The 23,937-nt window shown below is 43.5% G+C and overlaps 1 protein-coding gene and 1 non-coding gene across 3 annotated transcripts in view; both read right to left on the reverse strand.

Moving 5' to 3' along the window:
* The window catches only part of FOPNL (FGFR1OP N-terminal like), a 29,658-nt gene extending 8,914 nt beyond the window's left edge, over nucleotides 1–20,744 (reverse strand). Inside the window, exons 1-4 of one of the 2 annotated variants that reach the window (XM_023189746.2) lie at nucleotides 20,653–20,744; nucleotides 15,781–15,978; nucleotides 11,292–11,376; nucleotides 4,335–4,471 (exon numbers count right to left, since the gene is read on the reverse strand). In XM_023189746.2, coding sequence (XP_023045514.1) covers nucleotides 4,335–4,471; nucleotides 11,292–11,376; nucleotides 15,781–15,978; nucleotides 20,653–20,680 — 448 coding nt within the window. In that variant the 5' untranslated portion in view covers nucleotides 20,681–20,744. The remainder of the gene's footprint in view (nucleotides 1–4,334; nucleotides 4,472–11,291; nucleotides 11,377–15,780; nucleotides 15,979–20,652) is intronic. The other variant, XM_023189747.3, reaches the window with a different exon arrangement.
* LOC111524562 lies at nucleotides 8,662–8,765 on the reverse strand. Its single transcript, XR_002725820.1, has one exon. It is a non-coding gene; the product is annotated as a U6 spliceosomal RNA (small nuclear RNA).
* Nucleotides 20,745–23,937: the final 3,193 nt, after the last annotated feature.

The raw sequence follows: 23,937 nt of genomic DNA on the forward strand, positions 1-23,937 counted from the left end.
TGTGTGTGTGTGTGTGTGTGTATATATATATATATATACACACACATATATAAAATTTATTGAATAGCAAAAACTACTTTGCCTCCAAGATTACAAGCACTAACAGCAGCAGTACAAATGCATTGGCTGTCATTTCAAAGGTGGGTGTGCCTACATAAACCCTCTTCATTTTTTTTTCAGCACTGAAAACTTGGATGAGAGAAGCACTTTTTCATCTTGGCATGACTTGGACTTACTTCTTCCTTTCCTTTTTTTTTTTGAGATGGAGTCTCGCTCTGTCGCCCAGGCTGGAGTACAGTGGCGCAATCTCTACTCACTGCAACCTCTGCCTTCCGGGTTCAAGCGATTCTCCTGCCTCAGCCTCCTAAGTAGCTGGGACTACAGGCGCACACCATCACACCCAGCTAACTTTTGTATTTTTAGTAGAGACAGGGTTTCACCGTGTTGGCTAGGCTGGTCTCGAACTCCTAACCTCAGGTGATCCACCCACCTCAGCCTCCCAAGGCGCTGCGATTACAAGGGTGAGCTGCCGTGGCCCGGCCTGAACTTATTTTCAAATAAAAGCCAATTTAGTTTCAGGGTTTGTTATTTCCGTTGAATGAGCTTCTGTGGAGATAAGGTGCTGTGATGTAGAGAATAAAGATTTTAGTATCTTCACAACCTTTTCAATGCTGTCAAATAAGAGTTCTGGAGACAGTGAGCTAGAGTTGAGAAAGTAAATGGAATGCTTAAGTGTGTTCCTGAAACATGATGCAATTTTGGCTGACAACTTTCAAGGCACTACACAAAGAGGTTGTGTCAAATTTTTGATGACCAAGAAAATAATGTGCAAAATCACTGTTCTTTCCCGAATCATTCAGCAGTCATCCTCATTTCTGAGCTGTCTACAGAGCTTTCCACAGAACAGGCATGCACGGTGGCTTTACTGACTTGAACTCAACTCTGATGTTCCTGGCACTTTAGTGGTGTAGGAGGCGTGTGTCTGTGTGTCTCTTTCCCTCCCTCCCTCCAGCCCTATGGTGTATGCGTAATCTACCGCTTTCATCTCAAAAGAACAGAAACTGGTTAGGAAATAGTGTTCCTTATAACTTTCTTACTAGTCATGAGCCGTGGGTATTAACAAGGCTGATTATGAAACTTACAAACCAGAAAGTTATTTCTCAAGCGGTTATTTTTCTTTACAGGACTGATAATATCAATGACTTGGGTTGCTGTGTTAAGAAGTGTTAAGGTGTACAATATCCACTGGTGACAACTGAACTCAGAAACCCATACTGTCATATATTCTTGGTAAGTGTATAGACTGATAAAGCCTTTTTGGAGGGGAATTAGACAATATCTACTATATTTTTAAATATGCATATCCTTTGAACCAACAACTTTACTTTAGGCATCCACACAAGAGAAACGTATAGACAAAGATACAATGTTACATCACAATACTGTAATGTGTGGACAATACTTAAATGTGTGGACAAAGATACAATGTTACATCAAAATACTGTAAAAGCAAAATATTTAAAACTACTTTAAGAGTGATTATAAGGTGGGAGACTAGCTGGGCAACATGACAAGACCCTGACTGCAAAAAATTAAAAAATAAGCGAGGTGTGGTGGTGCGCCCCTATAGTCCTGGCTACTTGGAAAGGTGATGTGGAAAGACTGAGCCAAGGAGTCTGAGGCTACAGTGAGCCATGATTGTGCCACTACACTCCAACTTGGATGACAGAGTAAGACCTCATCTCTAAAATTAAAAAAAGGATGATTATAACAATACTCTGGAATATGAAACAGTTAAAAATGAGATCTACATGTATCAACAAGTGAAAAAAAGCAAACTGCAGGATAACGTGCGCCATAACAATGCAGACATATTTAAATGCACAGAAATGAGTCCTGAAGGGGCTGGGCATGGCCAGGTGCAGTGGCTCACGCCTGTAATCCCAGCACCTTGGGAGGCCAAGGTGGGTGGATCGCCTGAGATCATGAGTTGGAGACCAGTCTGGCCAACACATTGAAACCCCATCTCTACTAAAAATACAAAAATTAGGGTGGGTGTGGTAGCGCATGCTTGCAGTCCCAGCTACTTGGGAGGCAGGAGAATCGCTTGAAACTGGGAGGCGGAGGTTGCAGTGAGCGAGACAGTGCCATTGCACTCCAGCCTGGGTGACAGAGTGAGAGTCCATCTAAAATAAAAATAAAAATAAAATATAAAATAAAATAAAATAGAAATGAGTCCCAAAGAACACCCTGCAAACTGCTAACAGGGATACCTTCTATAAAAAGGGAGAAGAATTGAGGAACTAGGGAGAGGCAAGAAAGACAAAAGGAAAATTGAAGGGAACTTTTTACTATTTAAAAAATGTAGAGATTTACTCATGTACTTGCCCAATTAATGTTTTATTGTGCTCATTAAATACTTGCCAATTACTAGGCAGTAATGTCAGTTCCTTACCAATCCAGAAGAGAATTTGAAAAACTTCTCCATAATCTATATGTGGAAAGGTATACGGGAATAGCAATCAAATGTGCTAATTCTGCTACTAATTATCTGCTAGGGGCCTCAGATGAGTTACTTAACCTCTTAGTATTGGAACCTTCTTAAGGTTTTTTCAACTGTAAAATAAGTAGGTGGGAATGACTTATTTCCCAACGTTCCATCCAGTTCAGAATTCTAAGATATATTGAAAGATATCTCCTAGTGCAGTCAGAAACCACCTCCAAAAGAGGTTCTCCTGATTCACTGTTTACTTTCGGACCTCAAGAGACACCAAACATCTAACATGGTCACTACTGGTCATAGCAGTTTAGGAAACTACAAAGGCAATCCACATTTTAGGCATTTCCTAAAAGTTTGTGTCAACATTCAAGATTTACATTTATTCTGATAATTGGCAGCCTAGACCCCACCTTTAACTGTCCTTAAAAATCGATCAGCTCTCGGCTGGGCGCAGTGGCTCACGCTTGTAATCCCAGCACTTGGGAGGCTGAGGCAGATGGATCACGAGTTCAGATCAAGACCATCCTGACTAACACGGTGAAACCCCGTCTCTACTAAAAATACAAAAAATTAGCTGGGTGTGGTGGCAGGCGCCTGTAGTCCCGGTTACTCGGAAGGCTGAGGCAGGGTAATGGAGTGAACCCAGGAGGCAGAGCTTGCAGTGAGACGAGATCACACCACTGCACTCCAGCCTGGGCAACAGAGCGAGACTCCATCTCAAAAAAAAAAAAAGTTGATCAGCTCTCTACCACAGCTGCAAACACTGAGCTATAACCTACTCATTTCAAATGGTGAAAATGGGATCCTATTGCTGGGATAATCAAAATAACTGAGGGCCAGGTGTAGGCTCGTGCCTGTAACCCCAATACTCTGAGAGGTCGTGGTGGGAAATCACTTAAGACCGAGTTCAAGACCAGTCCAGTGAACGTAGTGAGACTTCCATCTCTACAAAAATTTAAAAATTAGCTGGGTGTGGTGCCTGAAGTCCTAGCTACTTGGGAGGACCAGGCAAGAACGTGAGAGGATTGCTTGAGCCCAGCAGTTCAAGGTTACAATGAGCTATGATCACACCACTGCACTCTAGTCGGGCGACAGAGTGAGACCGTGCCTCAAAAAAATACATAAAAATTTAAAAGCTACTAAAAGCTCATTTAAAACACAGGCAATCTGAAAGAAATGTGGGCCATTCTCCTAAGAATCTGTAACTTGTAGGTAACTTCCACTCTAACATAAACAGTATCCTAAAAATGCAAATGACTTCTCTATCTGTATTTAGCAATCTTACCTTTTATTTTGCAGTCATGGAGAGGAAAAAAAAATGATCACTTGATAAAAAGCTATTTATTCAGTATACTAAGGATCTAAGCTGCTCCAAAGACTAAGAATTTACATGAAAATTGGAGTTTTCAATACTTTTTTATTTTACATTTTAAAAATTTCATTAATGTAATTTTTTAATTAAAAAAAAAATAGAGATGGGGTTTCACCATGTCACTTAGGCTAGTCTCAAACTCCTGGCCTCAAGCAATCCACCTGCCTCGGCTTCCCAAAGTGCTGGGATTACAGGCATGAGCCACGGTGCCTGGCCCGGAGTTTTCAATACTTTTACAAAGAAATTACATCTAAGAATTCTGCCCAGTTATGGCTCCCACCCTTCCCTGTCCAAGATTCTTTCAAAAAGCATTCTGTTTCTTGGAGTAACATAGGCTAACCATATTAGATATAAGTAGAATTAAACTATGACTCAAAAGCTCAGTAAAGACTCCAAAGAAAAATATATAGGAAGAAAATATATTTGCTGACAGCTAAATAATGTATCTTGGAAAACTCATACCCATTGGCTTTCTTCTACTAGGCTGTCTGCCAAGACTTGGGTCTGAAGGCTGAAGTGAAGGCCCTTTCAGAAATGCATTCTGGATGCCATCCTTAGTTCCACGCAAGAAATGGGCTAAAATCCCATATAAAAGAGGTCTATAGCATGAAGAAAACAAAACAAAACCAAAAGTAGTAAGTCTGCATGAACAGGAAAAGCTTAAAACATTTATTTATTTATTTATTTATTTATTATTATTATTATTTTTTGAGACGGAGTCTCACTCTGTCGCCCGGGCTGGAGTGCACTGGCCGGATCTCAGCTTACTGCAAGCTCCGCCTCCCGGGTTCACGCCATTCTCCTGCCTCAGCCTCCCGAGTAGCTGGGACTACAGGTGCCCGCCACCTTGCCCGGCTAGTTTTTTGTATTTTTTAGTAGAGACGGGGTTTCACAGTGTTAGCCAGGATGGTCTCGATCTCCTGACCTCGTGATCCGCCCGTCTCGGCCTCCCAAAGTGCTGGTATTACAGGCTTGAACCACCGCACCCGGCCAAAACATTTACTCTTTAAAAGGTAACTTCTGACATCAAAATGACCAAGTGATTCACTAGACTTTAAAAAGCTGCATGATTATTATCCAAACTGCAAATTGTTCATACTTTTAAATTTAAGAGTACCACTTAATTTCATGACAATTTTAAAACCCAGAGAAAACATGTTAACAACTTAAACTTCATCTACACTGAAATACCATTTCTATCAATCCACAGGAATTTATCTTTTAAACTCCAAAGTCCAGTATAATATTTCCCAACACCTAACCCCATCTAATACACAACAGGTATTCAATAAACACCTCTTGATTAATAAGTCCTTGCCCTGAAAAAGTCTTAGGTCCTGAGAGTTAGATGACCTGGGTTCAAATCCTGGCTTTGCCATTTGCTAGCTGTGGGACTCTGTAAGATTCTTAACCTCTCCAGCCTCCTAAGTGCTTCTTCCTTTACAAATTAGGATAAGCATCATCCCTCCCTTACAGGGCTGTTATGCATTAAATGAGTTAATAAATGTCAAGTGTTTTTTTACTGTGCCTGGCACATATGAAATAGTATATAAATGTTAGCTCCTGTGTAGCTAACATTTATTTAGACTAATATTTATATTACCTAATATTTTAAAATTTTCTTTATAGTTTACAGAACACATACCTCTTCTCTTCTGATCCTCATCATGTAATGTCAAAATCATCAACTGCAATTTATAAAGGAGAAAACCGCAGCCAGGAGATTTGCTAGATTCCCTCAGACAGTAAACAAAGTTTACCCTTGAACCCCAAATCCCATATTCTTTTCCTTAAACCCATCTTCTTTTCCTTACAATGTGCTGCCTGGGGGTTTCTATTAGTACTCTTCCATACAGGAAAGCTACTCTGCTGACAATAAAGAGTGGTACAACATAAATGTTTTCCTTTGTTTCCAATCTCATATTTGAAAATATAATGAAAAGGATTTAATCTTTTTTATTTTTAATATTTGTGGGTACATAGTAGGTGTATATATTTGTGGGGAGGATTTATTTTTTGAGATATGTATCTATTTACTAGCTGGTATAACGGTTTACAGTATGACACTCCCTTCTCATTGCCCTCCCTTTGAGTGTGAGCTGAACTCACTTCTAACTGGCAGAAGGCTGACTTCAGAGGCCACATGGTAATGGCATTGCAGCTTCCTCCTTGCTTTCTCTCTTGGATTGCTGCCTTTGGGAGAAGTCAGATGCCTCAGGACACTTCAGCAACCCCAGAAAGGTACATGCGATAAGAAACTGAGGCCGACTATCAATATTATTATGAGTTTGGAAGCTGATAGTTCAGCCACATTCAAGGCTTCAGACTACAACCCTGGCTGGCATCTTGACTACAACCTCATGGGGCAGCCTGAGCTAGACTTATGTGACTACGCCGATCCCAAATCCCCAAACATCCCACAAATAATCTATGTTGTTGTTTTAAGCCACCAAATTCTGGAATAATATCATACCAATTTTTTTTTTTTTTTGAGATGGAGTCTCGCTCTGTCGCCCGGGCTGGAGTGCAGTGGCCGGATCTCAGCTCACTGCAAGCTCCGCCTCCCGGGTTCCCGCCATTCTCCTGCCTCAGCCTCCCGAGTAGCTGGGACTACAGGCGCCACCACCTTGCCCGGCTAGTTTTTTGTATTATTTTTAGTAGAGACGGAGTTTCACCGTGTTAGCCAGGATGGTCTCAATCTCCTGACCTTGTGATCCGCCCGTCTCGGCCTCCCAAAGTGCTGGGATTACAGGCTTGAGCCACCGCGCCCGGCCTATCATACCAATTTTTCCATGCAACAAGGAAACCAGGAAAGTTTCTTTATTTAATAAGATGCCTCAACTCTTATGAAAGCATCACCTAGTAATATAAAACAGGTCCTTTGTTTACTTTAATCTTCCCCAAAGTGTTAATTGGTTCAAGATGATTTTTAAATGTTGAAAATTTTATTTTCTAAATTGATAGTCAATAAAATTTACTTGTGATTAAAATTTTGGGTTGGATATGGGTGCTCAGGCCTGTAATCCCAGGACTTTGGGGGGCCAGCCTGGCCTTAAGCAGGAGTTTGAGACAGCCTGAAAACACAATGAGTCCCCTAGCTCTACAGCAATTTGATTTTAAATTAGCCACACAATGAAATATGCACCTGTGGTCCCAGCTACGGGCAGGCTGAGATGGGAGGATCGCTTGAGTCCAGGAGAGAGAGGCAATGTGTAAATTCATGGATTAAGGTTTATTTTTAAAAATAAGTTTCAAAAAGATAATTTAAAGAAAAGTGCGTCCTCACAATACCTTACCTGTAATTCTGAAATGCAAAATTCTGAAAACTGGACTCTCTTCATATATCTGGCAAAAAAATCATGAGATGGCAAGGGTTGACCTAACAAGGCTATCACAGACTTTATCTTACTTTGTGTGAAAATATTAATGTACTGGGTGCAGTGGCTTATGCCTGTAATCCCAGCACTGTGGGAGGCCGAGGTAGGAGGATCACCTGAGGTTGGCAGTTCAAGACCAGCCTGACCAACGTGGAGAAACCCCCTATCTAAAAATACAAAATTAGCTGGGTGTGGTGGTCCATGCCTGTAATCCCAGCTACTCAGGAGGCTGAGGGAGGAGAGTTGCTTGAACCTAGGAGGCAGAGGTTGCGGTCAGCCGAGATTATGTCATTGCACTCCAGCCCGGGTGACAAGAGCAAAATTCCGTCTCAAAAAAAAAAAAAAAAAAAAAAAATCAATGTGATTGTGGAACACTACTTCAGGACTCCCTGGCACATATACGTAGTATTTGGTATATGTACCATATTACTTTATTTTTTTAAAGAATTTAAGTCTCGGGTTAGGCGCGATGGCTCACACCCGTAATCCCAGCACTTTGGGAGGCCGAGGCGGACGGATCATGAGGTCAGGAGATGGAGGCCATCCTGGCTAACATGGTGAAACCCTGTCTCTACTAAAAATACAAAAAATTAGCTGGGCGTGGTGGCACGCATCTGCAGTCCCAGCTACTTGGGAAGCTGAGGCAGGAGAATCGCTTAAACCTGGAAGGTGGCAGTTGCAGTGAGCCGAGATCGCGCCACTGCACTCCAGCCTGGATGACAAGAGCGAGACTCCATCTCAAAAAAAAAAAAAAAAAAAAAAGAATTGAACTCTTGCTGTGTGGTCCACACTGGAGTGCAACAGCAAGATCATGGCTCACTGCAGCCTCGAACTCCAGGATTTAAGCAATCTTCTTGCCTCACCCTCCTAAGTAGCTAGGATTACAGGCATGTCATTTTAAAACCTGAAAACGTTTGGCTTTTCAAACATATATCTGGCCTCAATGGTTTTAGATGCAGCACTGTAGACCTGTAAGTAAATGAGTAATACGTGACTATGGAAAACTTTGTGAATGCCAATCACTGAAGCGTGAGAAACAAGGGCTTAAAGAAGTTACCTAACTTTTAAAAACTAAAGCTGTTTCAGCAACTTTTTTTTTTTTTTTTTTTTGAGACAGAGTTTCACTCTGTCACCCAGCCTGGAGTGCAATGGCACGATCTTAGCTCACTGCAAGCTCCGCCTCCTGGGTTGATACCATTCTCTTGCCTCAGCCTTGTGAGTAGCTGGAACTACAGGCACCCACCACCTTGCCGGGCTAATTTTTTGTATATTTAGTAGAGGCGGGTTTCACCCTGTTAGTCAGGATGGTCTCAATCTCCTGACCTTGTGATCTGCCTGCTTCGGCCTCCCAAACACCTCCCAAAGTGCTGGGATTACAGGCGTGAGCCACCGGGCCCAGCCTTCTTTTTTTAAAACATATGAAACGTTTCACGAATTTGCATGTCATCCCTTTGCCGGGGCCATGCTAATCTCCGTACTGCTCCAATTTTAGTACATGTGCTGCCAAAGCAAGCACAAACTTCTTAATACTTTCATCTGAAGTAGGTATCTCAAAAGCTACCAAGAAGCCAGTAGGAGTAAAATCATTGCTTATTTTCATCAACTGCTAAATGTAAAACATTGTCTTGTATTAAACGATGTAATACCTCACTGCTCATCCTAAGTCACGCTTAGATTCCCCCAATTATTTTTCCCACCGTTCTCAATTACACAATATTTATACTTTTCAAAACACTTGTCACCAGGTGCAGTGGCTCATGCCTGTAATCCCAACACTTTGGAAGACCAAGGCAGGTGTACATACCTTGAGCTGAGGAATTGAAGACCAGCCTGGCTAACATGGTAAAACACCATCTCTACAAAAAATATAAAAATTAGCCAGGCATGATGGTGCATGCTGGCGCATGCCTGTAATTCCAGCTACATGGGAGGATGAGGTGGGAGGATCGCTTGAGCCCAGGAGTTCAAGGCTGCAGTGAGCCATGATCAAGCCACTGCACTCTAGAGACCTGGGCATCAGAATGAAACCCTGCCTTGAAAAAACAAAGAAAATAAAACCCACAGCACTTTGGGAGGTGGAGGTGGGCAGGTCACTTGAGGCCAGGAGTTCGAGACCAGCCTGGCTAACATGGTGAAACCCCATCTCTACTAAAAAATGTGCAAAAAAAATTAGCTGGGCATGGTGGTACACACCTGTAATCCCAGCTACTCAGGAGGCTGAGGCAGGAGAATCCCAGGAGGAGACTGCAGTGAGCTGAGATGAGGCCACTGCACTCCAGCGTGGGCGACAGAGAGAGACCCTATCTCAAAAAAAGGGGGAAAAAAAAAGAAACACGAGAAGATGAGGGGAAGAGAAAGAGGAAAACGCCATAAAGGAGTTACCATCTGAACAGGGCCAATAGAAAGGAAAGATGCTCCAGTAGAAGTTAAGAGGGAAAAAGGTGATCTAGGGCTTCTGGGATAAGGGAATGGCTTACAAGGCAAAGCAGCATAAAGTTGCAAAGTGTCTTCAGGGCACAATCAGAAATCAGGTGTGAGCAGATACAACAACAGACGGGGTAGAAAGATAGAGGCCTAAAATGCTATGCTAAGCAACTGGGACTTCACTATACACACAATGACAAAGGTAGTATATGATCCTGGAACATTAATTTTACACAAGGATTTGTGGGAGAGTTAAATTTAACTGGAATGTCATTTAAAACATTTGTATGGTAAAGCGAACAACTTTTAAGAACTTTTTTTTTTTTTTTTTTGAGGCAGGGTCTAGTTCTGTCACCTAGGCTAGAATACAGTGGTACGATCCTGGCTCAATGCCAAGGTTAAAGCGATTCTCATGCCTGAGCCTCCCTAGTAGCGGGGACTATAGGCACACGCCACCACGCCTGGCTAATCTTTTTGTATTTTTAGTAGAGATGGGGTTTCACCATGTTGGCCAGGCTGGTCTCGAACTCCTGACCTCAGGTAATCTGCCTGCCTCGGCCTCTGAACTGCTGGGATTACAGGCATGAGCCACCGCGTCTGGCTAGACGTGGGGTTTCCCCATGTTGCCCAGGCTGGTCTTGAACTCCTGAGCTCAAGTGATCCATCTACTTCAGCCTTCCAAAGTGCTGGCATCACAGACATGAGACACCTCACCTGGCCTTAAGAACTTCTAGGATAAGAAAACATAAGGCTTCAAAGGAAGTTCTAGATTTAAAAAAAAGGCTGCTTTAAGCTATGTTCTCAGGTTTCCTATGTACTTTTTTTTTTTTTTTTGGCCATACAGGAACCCTCCAGAAAAAGTTTAAGAAACACTGAATTAGAAAAAACCTAAGAAAACTAGAAAGTGGTCATCTTCCTTTTCAAGAGCATAGCTAGTGAGAGGAGGTGCATGGAGGGCAAAGGAGAGAGTAACAGTAATGAAAGCAGTGGGCTGATTCAGTAATCTTGGTAGAAAAAGGAATTCAAGCAGAAGCTGAGGGTTGTAAGTTCATACGTTGTTTTTTTGTTTGTTTGTTTGTTTTTCAGGAGAGGAGAGATCTGAGTACATTCCTAGTTGAAGTGAAGGAAGAGTTAAATATGAAGAAAACAACTGACATGGTGAGGTCTCAGAGGTCCCAGGCGTGGGGGGCTTACGCCTGCAACCCTAGCACTTTGGGAGGCCAAGGCAGGAAGATCACTTGAGGTCAGGAGTTCAAGACCAGCCTGGGCAACAATGTGAGGCCTTGTCTCTACAAAAATAATTTGAAAATACAAATAAAAGTTGAAATTATAAATTAAAAAAAAAAAGAACAAAGCCTTAGAAGGACAAAGGATCAAGAAGTCAAAAGGAGCTAACCCCAGAAAGAAGATGCTTAGTCACTCTGAGGCCATGGAAATTTAGCTTCAGCAAACACAGACCTCATCTGACTTGTTCACTGCTACACACCCTGGATTTAGTACAATGCTTGACACACACTAGATCTGAACAAATACTTGAATTAAAATGAAGTAAAACCACCATGGTGCAATTATGACTCTAATACAATATTTGGAAACTTCTTTTAAAAAAAATTCTTACATTGTATTATCCTTTGATTCTTCAAATGCATTTAGTTCATGGATGAGAAACTGTCTGTCCAATGGAACGACAGGTTGACCAGATTCTGGAAGAAAGAAATTCATGAGAACACTGAGCCTATTAAACTAAAAAGCAAGTAAGATTTTGAAAAGAATCATATTTACCAGACATACACTTTTCAGATTTTGGAAGGATGACAACACATACCAAGACAAATGAAATTGCCTGTGATTTTACGACTTTCAAAATATCTCTTTTGTTAAATGCATGTTTTTTTTTTTTTTTTTTTGAGGCGGAGTCTCGCTCTGTCGCCCAGACTGGAGTGCATGGCCGGATCTCAGCTCACTGCAAGCTCCGCCTCCCGGGTTTACGCCATTCTCCTGCCTCAGCCTCCCGAGTAGCTGGGACTACAGACGCCCGCCACCTTGCCCAGCTAGTTTTTGTATTTTTAGTAGAGACGGGGTTTCACCGTGTTAGCCAGGATGGTCTCGATCTCCTGACCTCGTGATCCGCCCGTCTCAGCCTCCCAAAGTGCTGGGATTACAGGCTTGAGCCACCGTAAATGCATGTCTTAATACAGTTTAACATAAATTCACTTTTTAAATTCCCCAGTGTTTGGTTGGGAAAATACCGTTTCTATATCCAAATTATAATACTAAATTTTAGAAGTCTGTTTGCCAATAACTTATTTTTGAAAAGAATATCCATTTGGTGACAATAATTATAAATAAAAATAAAAATTAAAATTAACCCCAGTGGGGCAACTGGAACTTGCACATTTCGCTGGTGGGAAAGCACAATGGTACAGCCACTTTGGAAAACAGTTGAGCAGTTTTCTTATAAAGGTGAGCGTGCACTTAACCACACAACCCAGCAATCCCACTCTCAACTTTCTACCCAAGACTAATGAAAACTTAGGTTCTCACAAAAACCTGTATGTAAATGTTTATAGCAGCTTGATTCCTAATTGCTAAAACTAGAAACAACTCAATGCCCATCAACTGGTAATGAGTAAACTAGCACAGCCACACAACAGAACAGTGTTCAAAGGAAAACAAACATGGCTGAATCTTGAATGTATTATACTAAGTGAAAAGAGGCAGACTCAAAAGGCTACATCCTGAATAGTTCCATCTATAGCAGGGGTCCCCAACTCCTGGGCCACAGATTAGAAACCGGGTCACACAGCAGGAGGTGAGCAGTGGGCAAGCAAGTGAGCGAAGCTTGGTCTGTGTTTACAGCTGCTGCCCATCCCTTGCATCACCACCTGAGCTCTGCCTCCTGTTGGCAGCATTAGATTCTCATAGGAGTGTGAACCCTGTTGTGAACTGCGCATGCGAGGGATCTGGGTTGCACACTCCTCATGAGAATCTAATGCCTGATGATCTCTCACTGCCTCCCATCACCCCCAGATGGGATCATCTAGTTGCAGGAAAATAGGCTCAGGGCTCCCAATGATTCTACATTATGGTGAGTTATATAATTATTTCATTATATATTATAATGTAATCATAGAAATAAAATGCGCAATAAATGTAGTATGCTTGAATCATCCGGAACCATCCTCCCAGGGCCGTGGAAAAATTGTCTTCCACGAAACCGGTCCCTGATGCCAAAAAGGCTGGTGATATCTTGATTGTGATCTGGTGGTAATTACACAACTGCAGGCATTTGACTAAAGCTACAGAACTGTACAGATGAAAAGGTAAATTTTATTGTATGTAAATTATATCCCAGTTTTTTACAAAAAGTCAAAACATTTCATATGAAAACTTGACTACTGTCACTATATTTCATTCTAGTGAAGCCCAAGTCTCTAACAGCTATTTTCATAATTTCTTCTTTTCTGGGTGTAACTGGTATCATACAGCCATCTATAACAAACTAACAAAAGTAGAGATGCTGATATCAAAGATCCTTAAACCAATAAAAATCATGAGTCTTTATGTAGTTAAGATGTATGTTTAATATTAAATAAAGGATCTGTAATGAAAAATTCTAACTTCACAAAGAATTCACCCTGTCTTGCAAAATCTACCTCCTGGCCTCGTTTCTTTGCTGAGGCACATCTCTGAGGCATGAAGTAGTCAAAGCAGAGACAGAACCTGAAGCAAGGGAATCCGATGATGCACATTAGGGTGCCTTGGACCATGCCCCAACTTCATCCCCCACCCCACCAAGTCCAGGAGTAACCAGGATTCTGACTTATTTATATCCAGTCTCTCCTCATTTTTTTGAGAGAAGACATTTAAAAAGTCAGCAGAAGATACTAAAAATATTCTCACCACTCAATAACTGTTACACTTGAAGACAAAATTTGTTTCTTAAGAAATAAAATTCAACAGATAAAGGAAATTTATCTTCAACTGCCCACCGCCAACCCCCAGTATCATTCTCTGCCTCCTATCACTAGGATGAGTGTGGAGTTTCCCCGCTGACAGAGTCTGGATATTTGTCCCTGCCCAAATCTCATGCTGAAATGCACTTCCCAGTGTTGGAAGTGGGACCTGGCGGGAGTTGTTTGGGTCGTGGGTGTGGATCCCCCATAACTTGGTGCTGTCCTTACCACAGTGAGTGGGTTCTCATGAGATCTGGTCATTTAAAAGTGTGTGGCACTAACCTGCCCCACCCTTGGCCCCTGGTTTTACCATGTAACATGCTTGCTGCAGTGAGTAAAAGCTCCCTGAGGCCTCCCAGAAGCTGAGCAGATGCTAGCGCCATGCTTGTACAGTCTGCAGAACCGTGAGCCAAGTAAACCTCTTTTCTTCAACCGGGCGCAGTGGCTCACGCTTGTAATCCCAACACTTTGGGAGGCCGAGGCGGGAGGATCACGAGGTCAGGAGATTGAGACCATCCTGGCTAACAAGGTGAAACCCCGTCTCTACTAAAAACACAAAAAATTAGCCAGGTATGGTGGCACGTGCCTGTAGTCCAAGCTACTTGGGAGGCTGAGGCAGGAGAATCACTTGAACCCAGGAGGCAGAGGTTGCAGTGAGCCGAGATCGTGCCACTGCACTCCAGCCTGGGTGACAGAGCAAGACTCTGTCTAAAAAGAAAAAAAAAAAAAAACCTCTTTTCTTCATAAGTTACCCAGTCTCAGGTGTTTCTTTATAGCAATCCAAGAATAACCTAATATAATGCCTAGTCCTTTATAAATACCATGCTTTTTAGATACATACATTTGTAAATATACCTAACTACCACATAGTAGTAACACTTCAAAGTTTTATCTCCATTTTATATATATATAGATATATACACACAGACACATACACACACACACACACATAGATATCTACATACCCATACATACCCATATATAGAGAGGGAGAGTTTTTTTTTTTTTAAGAGACAGGAGTCGGACCAGCCTGTCCAATATAGTGAAACCTCGTCTCTACTAAAAAATACAAAAATTTGCCAGGCGTGGTAGCACACACCTGTAGTTCCAGCTACTTGGGAGGCTGAGGCAGGAAAACTGCTTGAACCCGGGAGGCGGAGGTTGCAGAGAGCTGAGATCGCAATAGAGTGAGACTCCATCTCAAAAAAATAAAAAGACAGGGGCTGGGTGCAGTGGCTCATGCCTGTAATCCCAGCATTTTGGGAGTCTGAGATAGGCGGATCACCTGAGCCCAGGAGTTCAATACCAGGCTGGGCAGCATAGTGAGAGCTCATCTCTATAAATAAAATATTTAGCTGGGCGTGGAGGGATGCACCTCTGGTCCCAGCTACTCAGGAGACTGGCGCAGGAAGACTGCTTGAGCCCGGGAGGTCAAAGTTACAATAAGCCATGATCACACCACTGCAGTCCAGCCTGTGCAACAGAGCGAGATTCTGTCTCTGGAAAAAGAAAAAAGGGATAGGGTCTGTCTCTGTTGCCCAGACTGGAGTGCAGTGATGCAATCATGGCTCACTGCAGCCCAGAGCACATGGGCTCACATGATCCCCCCACTGCCCGGGCCCCAGCTCAGCCTCCGCTAGGACTACAGACACGTGCCACCATGCATGGGTAATTTTAAACATTCTTTTGCAGAGATGGGGTCTCCCTGTGTTGCCCAGGCTGGTCTCGAACTCCTGGACTCAAGTAATCTTCTTGCCTCAGCCTCCTGAGGCACTGAGATTACAGGTGTGAGCCACCCACCCAGCCTATTTTTTAATAAATAATATATTTAATCAGCGTATATCTTCAAAGCTTAAATACACAGGAAAAAACTGGTGGCAAACAGGACAAAATGTCAACAATTGCTTATTCTTAGTACCAGGAATTATAGATGATTTTTCCAAGTATATGCCTAGTTTAAGTGATGATTAAGTTATGTATTTTCCCTTGTGAGAATCTGTTTAAGCTACAGAAAGAGCCCATGTGATTTTTGTGTCCCAGTCACCCAGATGGCACTGTTTGGTAACAGAATTAGATTTCTAGGATAAACACTTTCTGAGAATTGGAGAAAGGGGAGAAACAGATTTTATGTGATAAACAATAACCACTTACCTGCTATGAGGACAGATGCTGTATACTTATATTTGTTGAATTCTAAATACTCCCGAATTAATTCATTAATTAGAAGGTTTTCATGAGACAATGATGGTCGGGGTTCACGGTCATCATCTAGGGCATTGAAAACTTCAGCTCGGATCCTTGCTTTTAAATGCCCTAATACCCCCTTTTTTTCCAAGGTGTCCTTTAAAACTGTTTGATATAAAATATGAAGGTTTCGGTTACAGAGAAAATTTATCATTCTTAGGCATACTTTGAAAAGAAATGTTGAAAAGGTAAATGGTACAAAAGCAGCTCTCAATCTAAACATTGTGACAAATTATTAAACAATTACACTAACTACCACCAGCCACGTTTATACTAAAAAATACAGTTCTCATGTTGCATTGATTCAGTCTTAACATATTTGAGCAAATTCAAGTTTATTCCTACCTCAACAGCATTGTCAGGGGCTGTAGTCTAATACATATTCTTTTTTTTTGAGAAGGAGTCTCGTTCTGTCGCTCAGGCTGGAGTGCAGTGGAGCATCTTTGCTCTCTGCAAGCTCCGCCTCCCGGGTTCACACCATTCTCCTGCCTCAGCCTCCCGAGTAGCTGGGACTACAGGCACCTGCCACCACGCCCGACTCATTTTTTGAATTTTTTTTTTTAGTAGAGACGAGGTTTTGCCATGTCAGCCAGGATGGTCTCGATCTCCTGACCTCATGACCTGCCCATCTCGGTCTCCCAAAGTGCTGGGATTACAGGTGTGAGCCACCGCACCCGGCCAGTCTAATACATATTCTTTTTTTTTTTTTTTTTTTTTTGAGACAGAGTCTCTCTCTTTCGCCCAGGCTAGAGTGCAGTGGTGGCGATCTCAGCTCACTGCAACCTCTGACTCCCAGGTTCAAGCAATTCTCCTGCCTCAGCCTCCCGAGTAGTTGGGACTACAGGCACGTGCCACCATGTCCAACTAATTCTTTTTTGTATTTTTAGTAGAGACGGGGTTTCACTGTGTTGGCCAGGATGGTCTCAATCTCCTGATCTCGTGATCCACCCACCTCGCCTCCCAAAGTGCTGGGATTACAGGCATGAGCCACGGTGCCCGGCCAATACATAATTCTTTAGTGAGGGGAAAAGGTGGGGGATAGAACTATAGTTGCTTACTTGGACCTGAACTTAAGCCCCAGTCTCTCATATATTTTCAAGAGTGTCTGCCACTGCACACAGGTTCTGCTTGTCATAACAACCTCCGGTCTAGAAAGATGATTAAAGAACACAACTATATTCCATAAAAGAAGTCTGTTGGGTTACTGTGTAAAAACCTTTGAAGGCAGGGCACGGTGGCTCATGCCTGTAACCCAGAACTTTGGGAGGCCGAGGCGGGCGGATTACGACATCAGGAGATCGAGACCATCCTGGCTAACAAGGTGAAACCCCATCTCTACTAAAAATACAAAAAAATTAGCCAGGTGTGGTGGCACGCGCCCGCAGTCCCAGCAACTTGGGAGGCTGAGGCAGGAGAATCGCTTGAACCCGGGAGGCGGAAGTTGCAGTGAGCCGAGATGGTGCCACTGCACTCCAGCCTGGGCAAAGAGAGAGACTCCGTCTAAAACAACCAACCGACCAACCAACCAACCAAAAAAAAAAAAACACAAACCTTTAATAATCCAGAACCCTTTAGGGAGTGAAAAGCTGTTTTGGGTTTTTCGTTGTTGTTTTGAGACAATCTCGCTCTGCCACCAGGTTGGAGTGCAGTGGCACGATCTCGGCTCACTGCAATCTCCAAGCTCCTGGCTTCAAGTGATTCTCCTGCCTCAGCCTCCTGAATAGCTGGGATTACAGGCGCGCCCCACCATGCCCGGCTAATTTTTGTATTTTTAGTAGAGACAGGGTTTCACTATGTTGGCCAGGATGGTCTCCATCTCCTCACCTCGTGATCTGCCCGCCTCAGTCTCCCAAAGTACTGGGATTACAGGTGTGAGCCACCACGCCTGCTGGCCTCTTTGTTGTTTTAAAGACAACTATGAGTTAATTCCTTAGAACAGCAGGATTCTGAAATGTTAAGCCTAGTTAGAAATCTAGCACGTGACTATATCAATGCCATCTTAAGGAGTCAGGGATGTGTATGCAAAATGTAAACCTAACTTACTGATTAGCCAGAGTCACCATGACAAAGCAGTCATGATCATGGGATTTGGCTGTACATATTTTGCATAGATAATGGGGATCTTAGCACTGAAGTGGCACCACCCCTTGTACTGATCTGGAACTTTCTATTTTCAAAGAGTTCCTACCAGCTAAATGACAACTTCAGAGAATGAACACACATCTCATCCACAGAGCCAAGAACATAGCAAGAGCTCAGGAGGAGTCACCTAGGAGGATTATAATACATTGCTGTATACTACTGGAAAATCAATGTAGTTTAACACTGTTCTGCACCTTGCCAAAGGCACCAAATAAGTACACCACAGTAACAAAAACCCATAAAGAGAGCCCAGGAGCTTATCCAAGTCAGTATGGACATAAGATCTTTCTAAGCTTCAATAAATCACATCAACAATAACCCTGGATCATATGACTAAAGAGATATACTCTTTACTGACTTTTGACTTTTCTTTCCTCTCATTTTTAAAGCATCCTATCAACCTTCTTGCAAATAGGTTAAGTACAGTTATCACCCAATTAGACTTTGTCACAGGCCCATAAAAGGAAGGTACAGCCTTATTGTACTCTTAGAATCATAACTGAACCCCTATTCTCTAATTCCATCTTTGGAAATTAGATGGAGAGATTTTGCCACTGGCAAGGATCCTGTCCCAATTACTCCGTATTACACACAGGACAGCCTCAAACTGGGCAGAGAAACGAGAATGAGTGACAGTGGAAACAGGAAAGCTAGCATGTCTCATCAGCACCTCAGTGGTGGATTACCAACCCATGCCTCAGTTGCCTTCTCTAAAATAATGAGCTTTACCTCTCAGAGATAGAACCAAATGAGGAGGAAGAATGTGATCGTGCTTAAAAAAGGTAAAAGCCCATAAAATATAAGGTAACTGGCTGGCAAACAAGTTTTCACCGGGTTCCTTTTGGAGGTCCATACCATTTTACCTTTCCCTCTATTATGCTTAGAACACTGGGCCATCAAAACTTCTTCAGAAAGGTTTTAACCTCGCTTATATTTCAAGAGGACCTTTTCTTTTTTTTTTTTTTAATTTGTATTTTTTTTTGAGACAAGGTCTCATTTTGTTGCCCAGGCTGGAGTGCAGTGGCACCACTGTAGCTCATCGTCACCTCTATCTCCTGGGCTCAAGCAATCTTCCTGCTTCAGCCTGTGGGGTAGCTGGGACTACAGGCACAGGCCACTATGCCAGGCTTTTTTTTTTTTTTTTTTTTTTAATAAAGATGGGGTCTCACTATGTTGGCCAGACTGGTCTTAAACTCCTGGGCTCAAGCAATCCTCCCAAAGTGTTATGATTACAGGCATGAGCCACTGTGCTTGGCTCATTCCAAGTGTACCTTTAAATCCTCTGAAAATGTATGCAATATTACACGTGATGTGTATTTCCCTGGGAACACAATCTGTAGATTTGTGTGAAGTCTGTTCTTGTGGACAGACGCATGCCTACTGTTTTATGACTGTTCACCAGCCCTGTGCCCCAAATACATACTTTTATAAACGTCTCCTCTCTAAAATCTCTAAGAATTCCTAGTTTAAACCCTGGGTTCCCTGCAAACTGAAACTGGTTTTATTTATTGGACAGCAATATTGCTCAGTGATTAAGACCTGGCAGTCAAGTGCATCACAACTAGGTTCCCACCCTGTGTCTCTTTCTAGTGAAATCACTTTGGGCTATTTCACTTCTCAGTACCTCAGTTTCCCAATCTATGAAATGGGCATAGGGTTGTTACAATCAGGTAACACACAGGCTGAGTAGTGTCTGACACATGAGGCTCAATGATAACTATTATTACTATTACTTGTCTGGACATTTGCTTCAAAGTAAACAGTGTACAAACGTCATTAATGACTCGCACGTAACTAGCTTAGAGTATCTTTTCCTCAAAAGACAGGAGAATGGCCTGGCCAGCAAACTTTTTGCCTCTAGTTTCTTCCGATGAAAAACGGGCCAGGCGCTCACGCCTGTAATCCCAGCACTTTGAGGGGGCCAAGGTGGGAGGATAGCTTGAGACCAGGAGTTCGACATCAGCCTGGGCAATACAGCAAGACCCCGTATCTACAAAAAAATAGAAAAATTAGCCGGGCGTGGTGAAAAGCGCCTGTATTCCCACCTGCTCTGGAAGCTGAGGTGGGAGGATCACTGGAGTCCCGGAGTTGAAGGCTGCAGTGAGCTGTGATCGCGCTACTGCATTCCAGCCTGGGCGGCAGAGAGACCCAGTCTTTAAAAAAAAGAAAAAAAGGCGGGGAGGGCCACTTAACAGGTTGTTATAAGGATCCAACGAGACAACCAAGCAAATTGTTTAGGGCAGTGCCTAACCCAATAGGGGTTGTGGGAATTGTGGTCATCAGCCCTGAGTGCCAAGCCCGGTCCAAGCAAGCCCTCCAGCCCCCGGCAGGGTCCAATAAGATGCGCCAGGGGCCCAAGATGCAGGCCTATAGGCCTCTTAGATGCCTGAAGATTATGCAACTCCTCCTTCAGCTCCAAACTGGCTTAAAACTCGCCAGTGGGCAAAGTCTTCCCCATAAGAGCTCCCCGCGCACAGGCCGGGACAGCAGCCAGACGTTCCCCGCAGGCCCTCACACCTAAGAATGACCCCTGCAAAAGCCAACCCTTGTGTTCCGCGCGCTCTCCTCCCGTCCCATCCTTTCCACAAGATGATGACCTGACGCTTCCCATGCGAAGGCCTCCCCGCTCGCACTCACCAGCCTTCAACTCCGCCACAGTCGCCATTTTTCAACGGCCGCCAGGGGCGCGCCTCGGCCCCGCGCAAGCGCAGCTCCGCCCCACTCACTCTGCGGCGTGGTCTGTAGCCAATAGGCACACAGTTCTCGCCCCGCCTGCTTCCGCCCCTCTCAGTTTACGCGCTCTGCGGTTGGTTGGGTGGTGAATGTCGACCAGAAACTCCACCAATCAGCGAGGGCTCTCGGAGGGGCCTGTTGAGTAAGACGGGAGTGAGGGCGGGACTGAGGCAGTTGAGAGCCCTGTGGGTGCTGCTGACACCTTAGTGCTTAACTTTAGCTAGCTGAGTTTTTCATTGTCTCTGCAGCCTCAAGTACCAACTGCTAATAGTTACCACCTATTAACCCTGCGGTTCTCAAACTTGAGCATGAATCCTCATCACCTCCAAGACTTGTTTAAACAGAGTTTCTGATTCTGTAAATCTGGGATGAGGCCCTAGAATTTGCATTTCTGTGGAGTTCCCAGCTGGTATTGGTGTTACTGGTCTGGAGATCACACCTCGGGAACCACTGTATTAAGCACTTACTATTATGCCTTAGCACATTATTTCCCTATGATCACGCCGTTTTTACAAAGAAGGAAACTGGGTCCTCTATCGCTGAAGAGACTTAACCAAGATCACCAGCCTGTCCTCTTCCAGTCGCACTTACACAGTGCACGTAAGGAGTCCAGGAGCTTTTTGTGGAACTAACTAATGAAGGAATAAGTTCTAACATCCCATGGAAGTAAAGAAAAAGGAACAGGGGAATAATGTACCCTAAACTGAGTGTTAGGTTGCATGATTCCAGTTGTCATGCCAGGGAGAGCCAAACACTTGGCTAAATAAGAAACGTCTATTGGAAGTACACCTAAGAGCTGCCGGGCACGGTGGCTCACGCCTGGAATCCCAGCGCTTTAGGTGGGAGCCTGAGGTAAGGAGTTCGAGAACAGCCTGGCCAGCCTAGTGAAACCCTGTCTCTACTAAAAAAAAAAAAAAAAAAAAAAAAACCCTCTATTAAAAAAAAAAAAAAAAAAAAAATACAAAAATTAGCCAGGCGTGGTAGCAGGCACCTGTAATCCCAGCTACTTGGGAGGCTGAGGCACAAGAATCACTTGAACCTGGGAGGCAGAGGTTGCAGTGAGCTGAGATCGCACCACTGCACTCCAGCCTGGACAACAGAGCGAGACACCATCTCAAAAAAAATAAAAAATAAAAAATACACCTAAGAGCAAGGAAACCTCTTTCCCAGGAACTTCCAGCATACTTTTGGTTCCACGCCTATTGTTTTTAAAATTGATTCATTGGCCGGGTGTGGTGGCTCATCCCTGTAATCCTGGCACTTTGGGAGGCCGAGGAGGGAGGATTGCTTAAGCTCAGAAGTTCGAGATCAGCCTGGGCAACGCAAAACCCCATCTCTCCAAATTGAGCTCAGGACTTCTAGATAAAGCTGGGTAACATGAGATGCATTTCTACAACAACAACAACAACAACAAATTAGCCAGGTATGATGGTGTATGCCAGCTACTGGAGAGGCTGAGGAGGGAGGATCACTTGAGCCCAGGTTGGCTGATTGTATCACTGCACTCCACTCTGGATGACAGAGTGAGTCCCTTTCAAAAGAAAGAAAAAAAGAGAGAAAGAGAGAAAGAAAGAAAGAAAGAAAGAAAAGAAGGAAGAAGGAAGGAAGGAAGGAAGGAAGGAAGGAAGGAAGGAAGGAAGAGAAAGAAGGAAGGAAAGGAAAAGAAAGAAAGAAAGAGAAAAAGAAAAGAAAGATAAAGGAAAGAAAGAAAGATCACAATTATACATATTTTGGGGAGGGACATGATATTTTGGGGAGGGAAGTGATATTTTGATACATATATACAATGTGTAATTACCAAGTCAAGGCAATTGGAATAAACCACCTCAAACTTTCTTTGTGTTGGAAACATTACAAGTATTCTAGTTATTTTGAAATATACAATCAATTATTGTTAACTATTTTTTTAAAAGGGAGGGGAAACAGTCTGGGCAGCATACGGAGAAACTGTCTTTAAAAACGAGCAAATAAGGCCTGGTGCGGTGGCTCATGCTTGTAATCTGAGCACTTTGGGAGGCCTGAGATGGGCAGATCACGAGGTCAGGAGTTCGAGACCAGCCTGGCCAACACAGTGAAACCCCATCTCCACTAAAAATACAAAAATTAACCGGGCGTGGTGGCAGACGCCTGTAATCCCAGCTATTCATGAGGCTGAGGCAGGAAAATTGCTTGAACCCAGGAGGCAGAGGTTGCAGTGAGCCTAGAAAAAAGCCACTGTACTCCAGCCTGGGGAACAGAGCAAGACTCCATCTCAAAACAAAACAAAACAAAACAAAAAAAAAAGAGCAAACAGCCAGGCATAGTGGCTCACGCCTGTAATCCCAGCACTTTGGGAGGCCGAGGCGGGTGGATCTCCTGAGGTCAGGAGTTTGAGACCAGCTTGGCCAATATGGTGAAACCCCATCTCTACCAAAAATACAAAAATTAACTGGTCATGGTGGCAGGCGCCTGTAATCCCAGTTACTCAGGAGGCTGAGGCAGGAGAATCTCTTGAACCTGGAAGGTGGAGGTTGCAGTGAGCTGAGATCACACCACTGCATTCCGCCTGGGCGACAAGAGCAAAACTCCATCTCAAAAAAACCAAAACGAACAAACAAACGAACAACAAAAAAAGAGCAAACAAAACAAAAAAATTAGCCTAGCATGTGTCCCTGTAGTTCCAGCTACTCGGGAGGCTGAGGCAGGAGGATCACTTGAGCCTATGAGGTCGAGGCTACAGTGAGCCATGACCATGCCACTACATTCCAGCCTGGGTGACAAGGGGAGATGCCTTTTCTTTCTTTTCTTTCTTTTCCTTCTTTCCTTTTTTCCTTCCTTCCTTCCTACCTTCCTTCCTTCCTTCCTTCCTTCCTTCCTACCTTCCTTCCTTCCTTCCTTCCTTCTTTCCTTCCTTCCTTCCTTCCTTCCTTCCTTCCCTCTCTCCCTCCCTCCTCTCTCTCTCCTTCTTTCCTCCCTCCCTACCTCTCTTTTTCTTTTCCTTCCTTCCTTCCTTTCTTTCTTTTTTTCTTCCTTCCTTCCTTCCTTTCTTTCTTTCTCTCTCTCTCTCTCTCTCTCCCCCTCCTTTCTTTCCTCTTTCTCTCTTGCTTTTTTTTTGAGACTTAAAAAAGGAGGGGGGAGAGGTTGGGAGAGTATCTTGACCTAGATTCTAGGTTAATGCTCTTTAAACTGCTGGTTAACCAAATAGTAGGT

The sequence above is a fragment of the Piliocolobus tephrosceles genome, chromosome 17 (genome assembly GCF_002776525.5).
Source record: "Piliocolobus tephrosceles isolate RC106 chromosome 17, ASM277652v3, whole genome shotgun sequence".
In the NCBI taxonomy this organism is placed as follows: Eukaryota; Metazoa; Chordata; class Mammalia; order Primates; family Cercopithecidae; genus Piliocolobus; species Piliocolobus tephrosceles.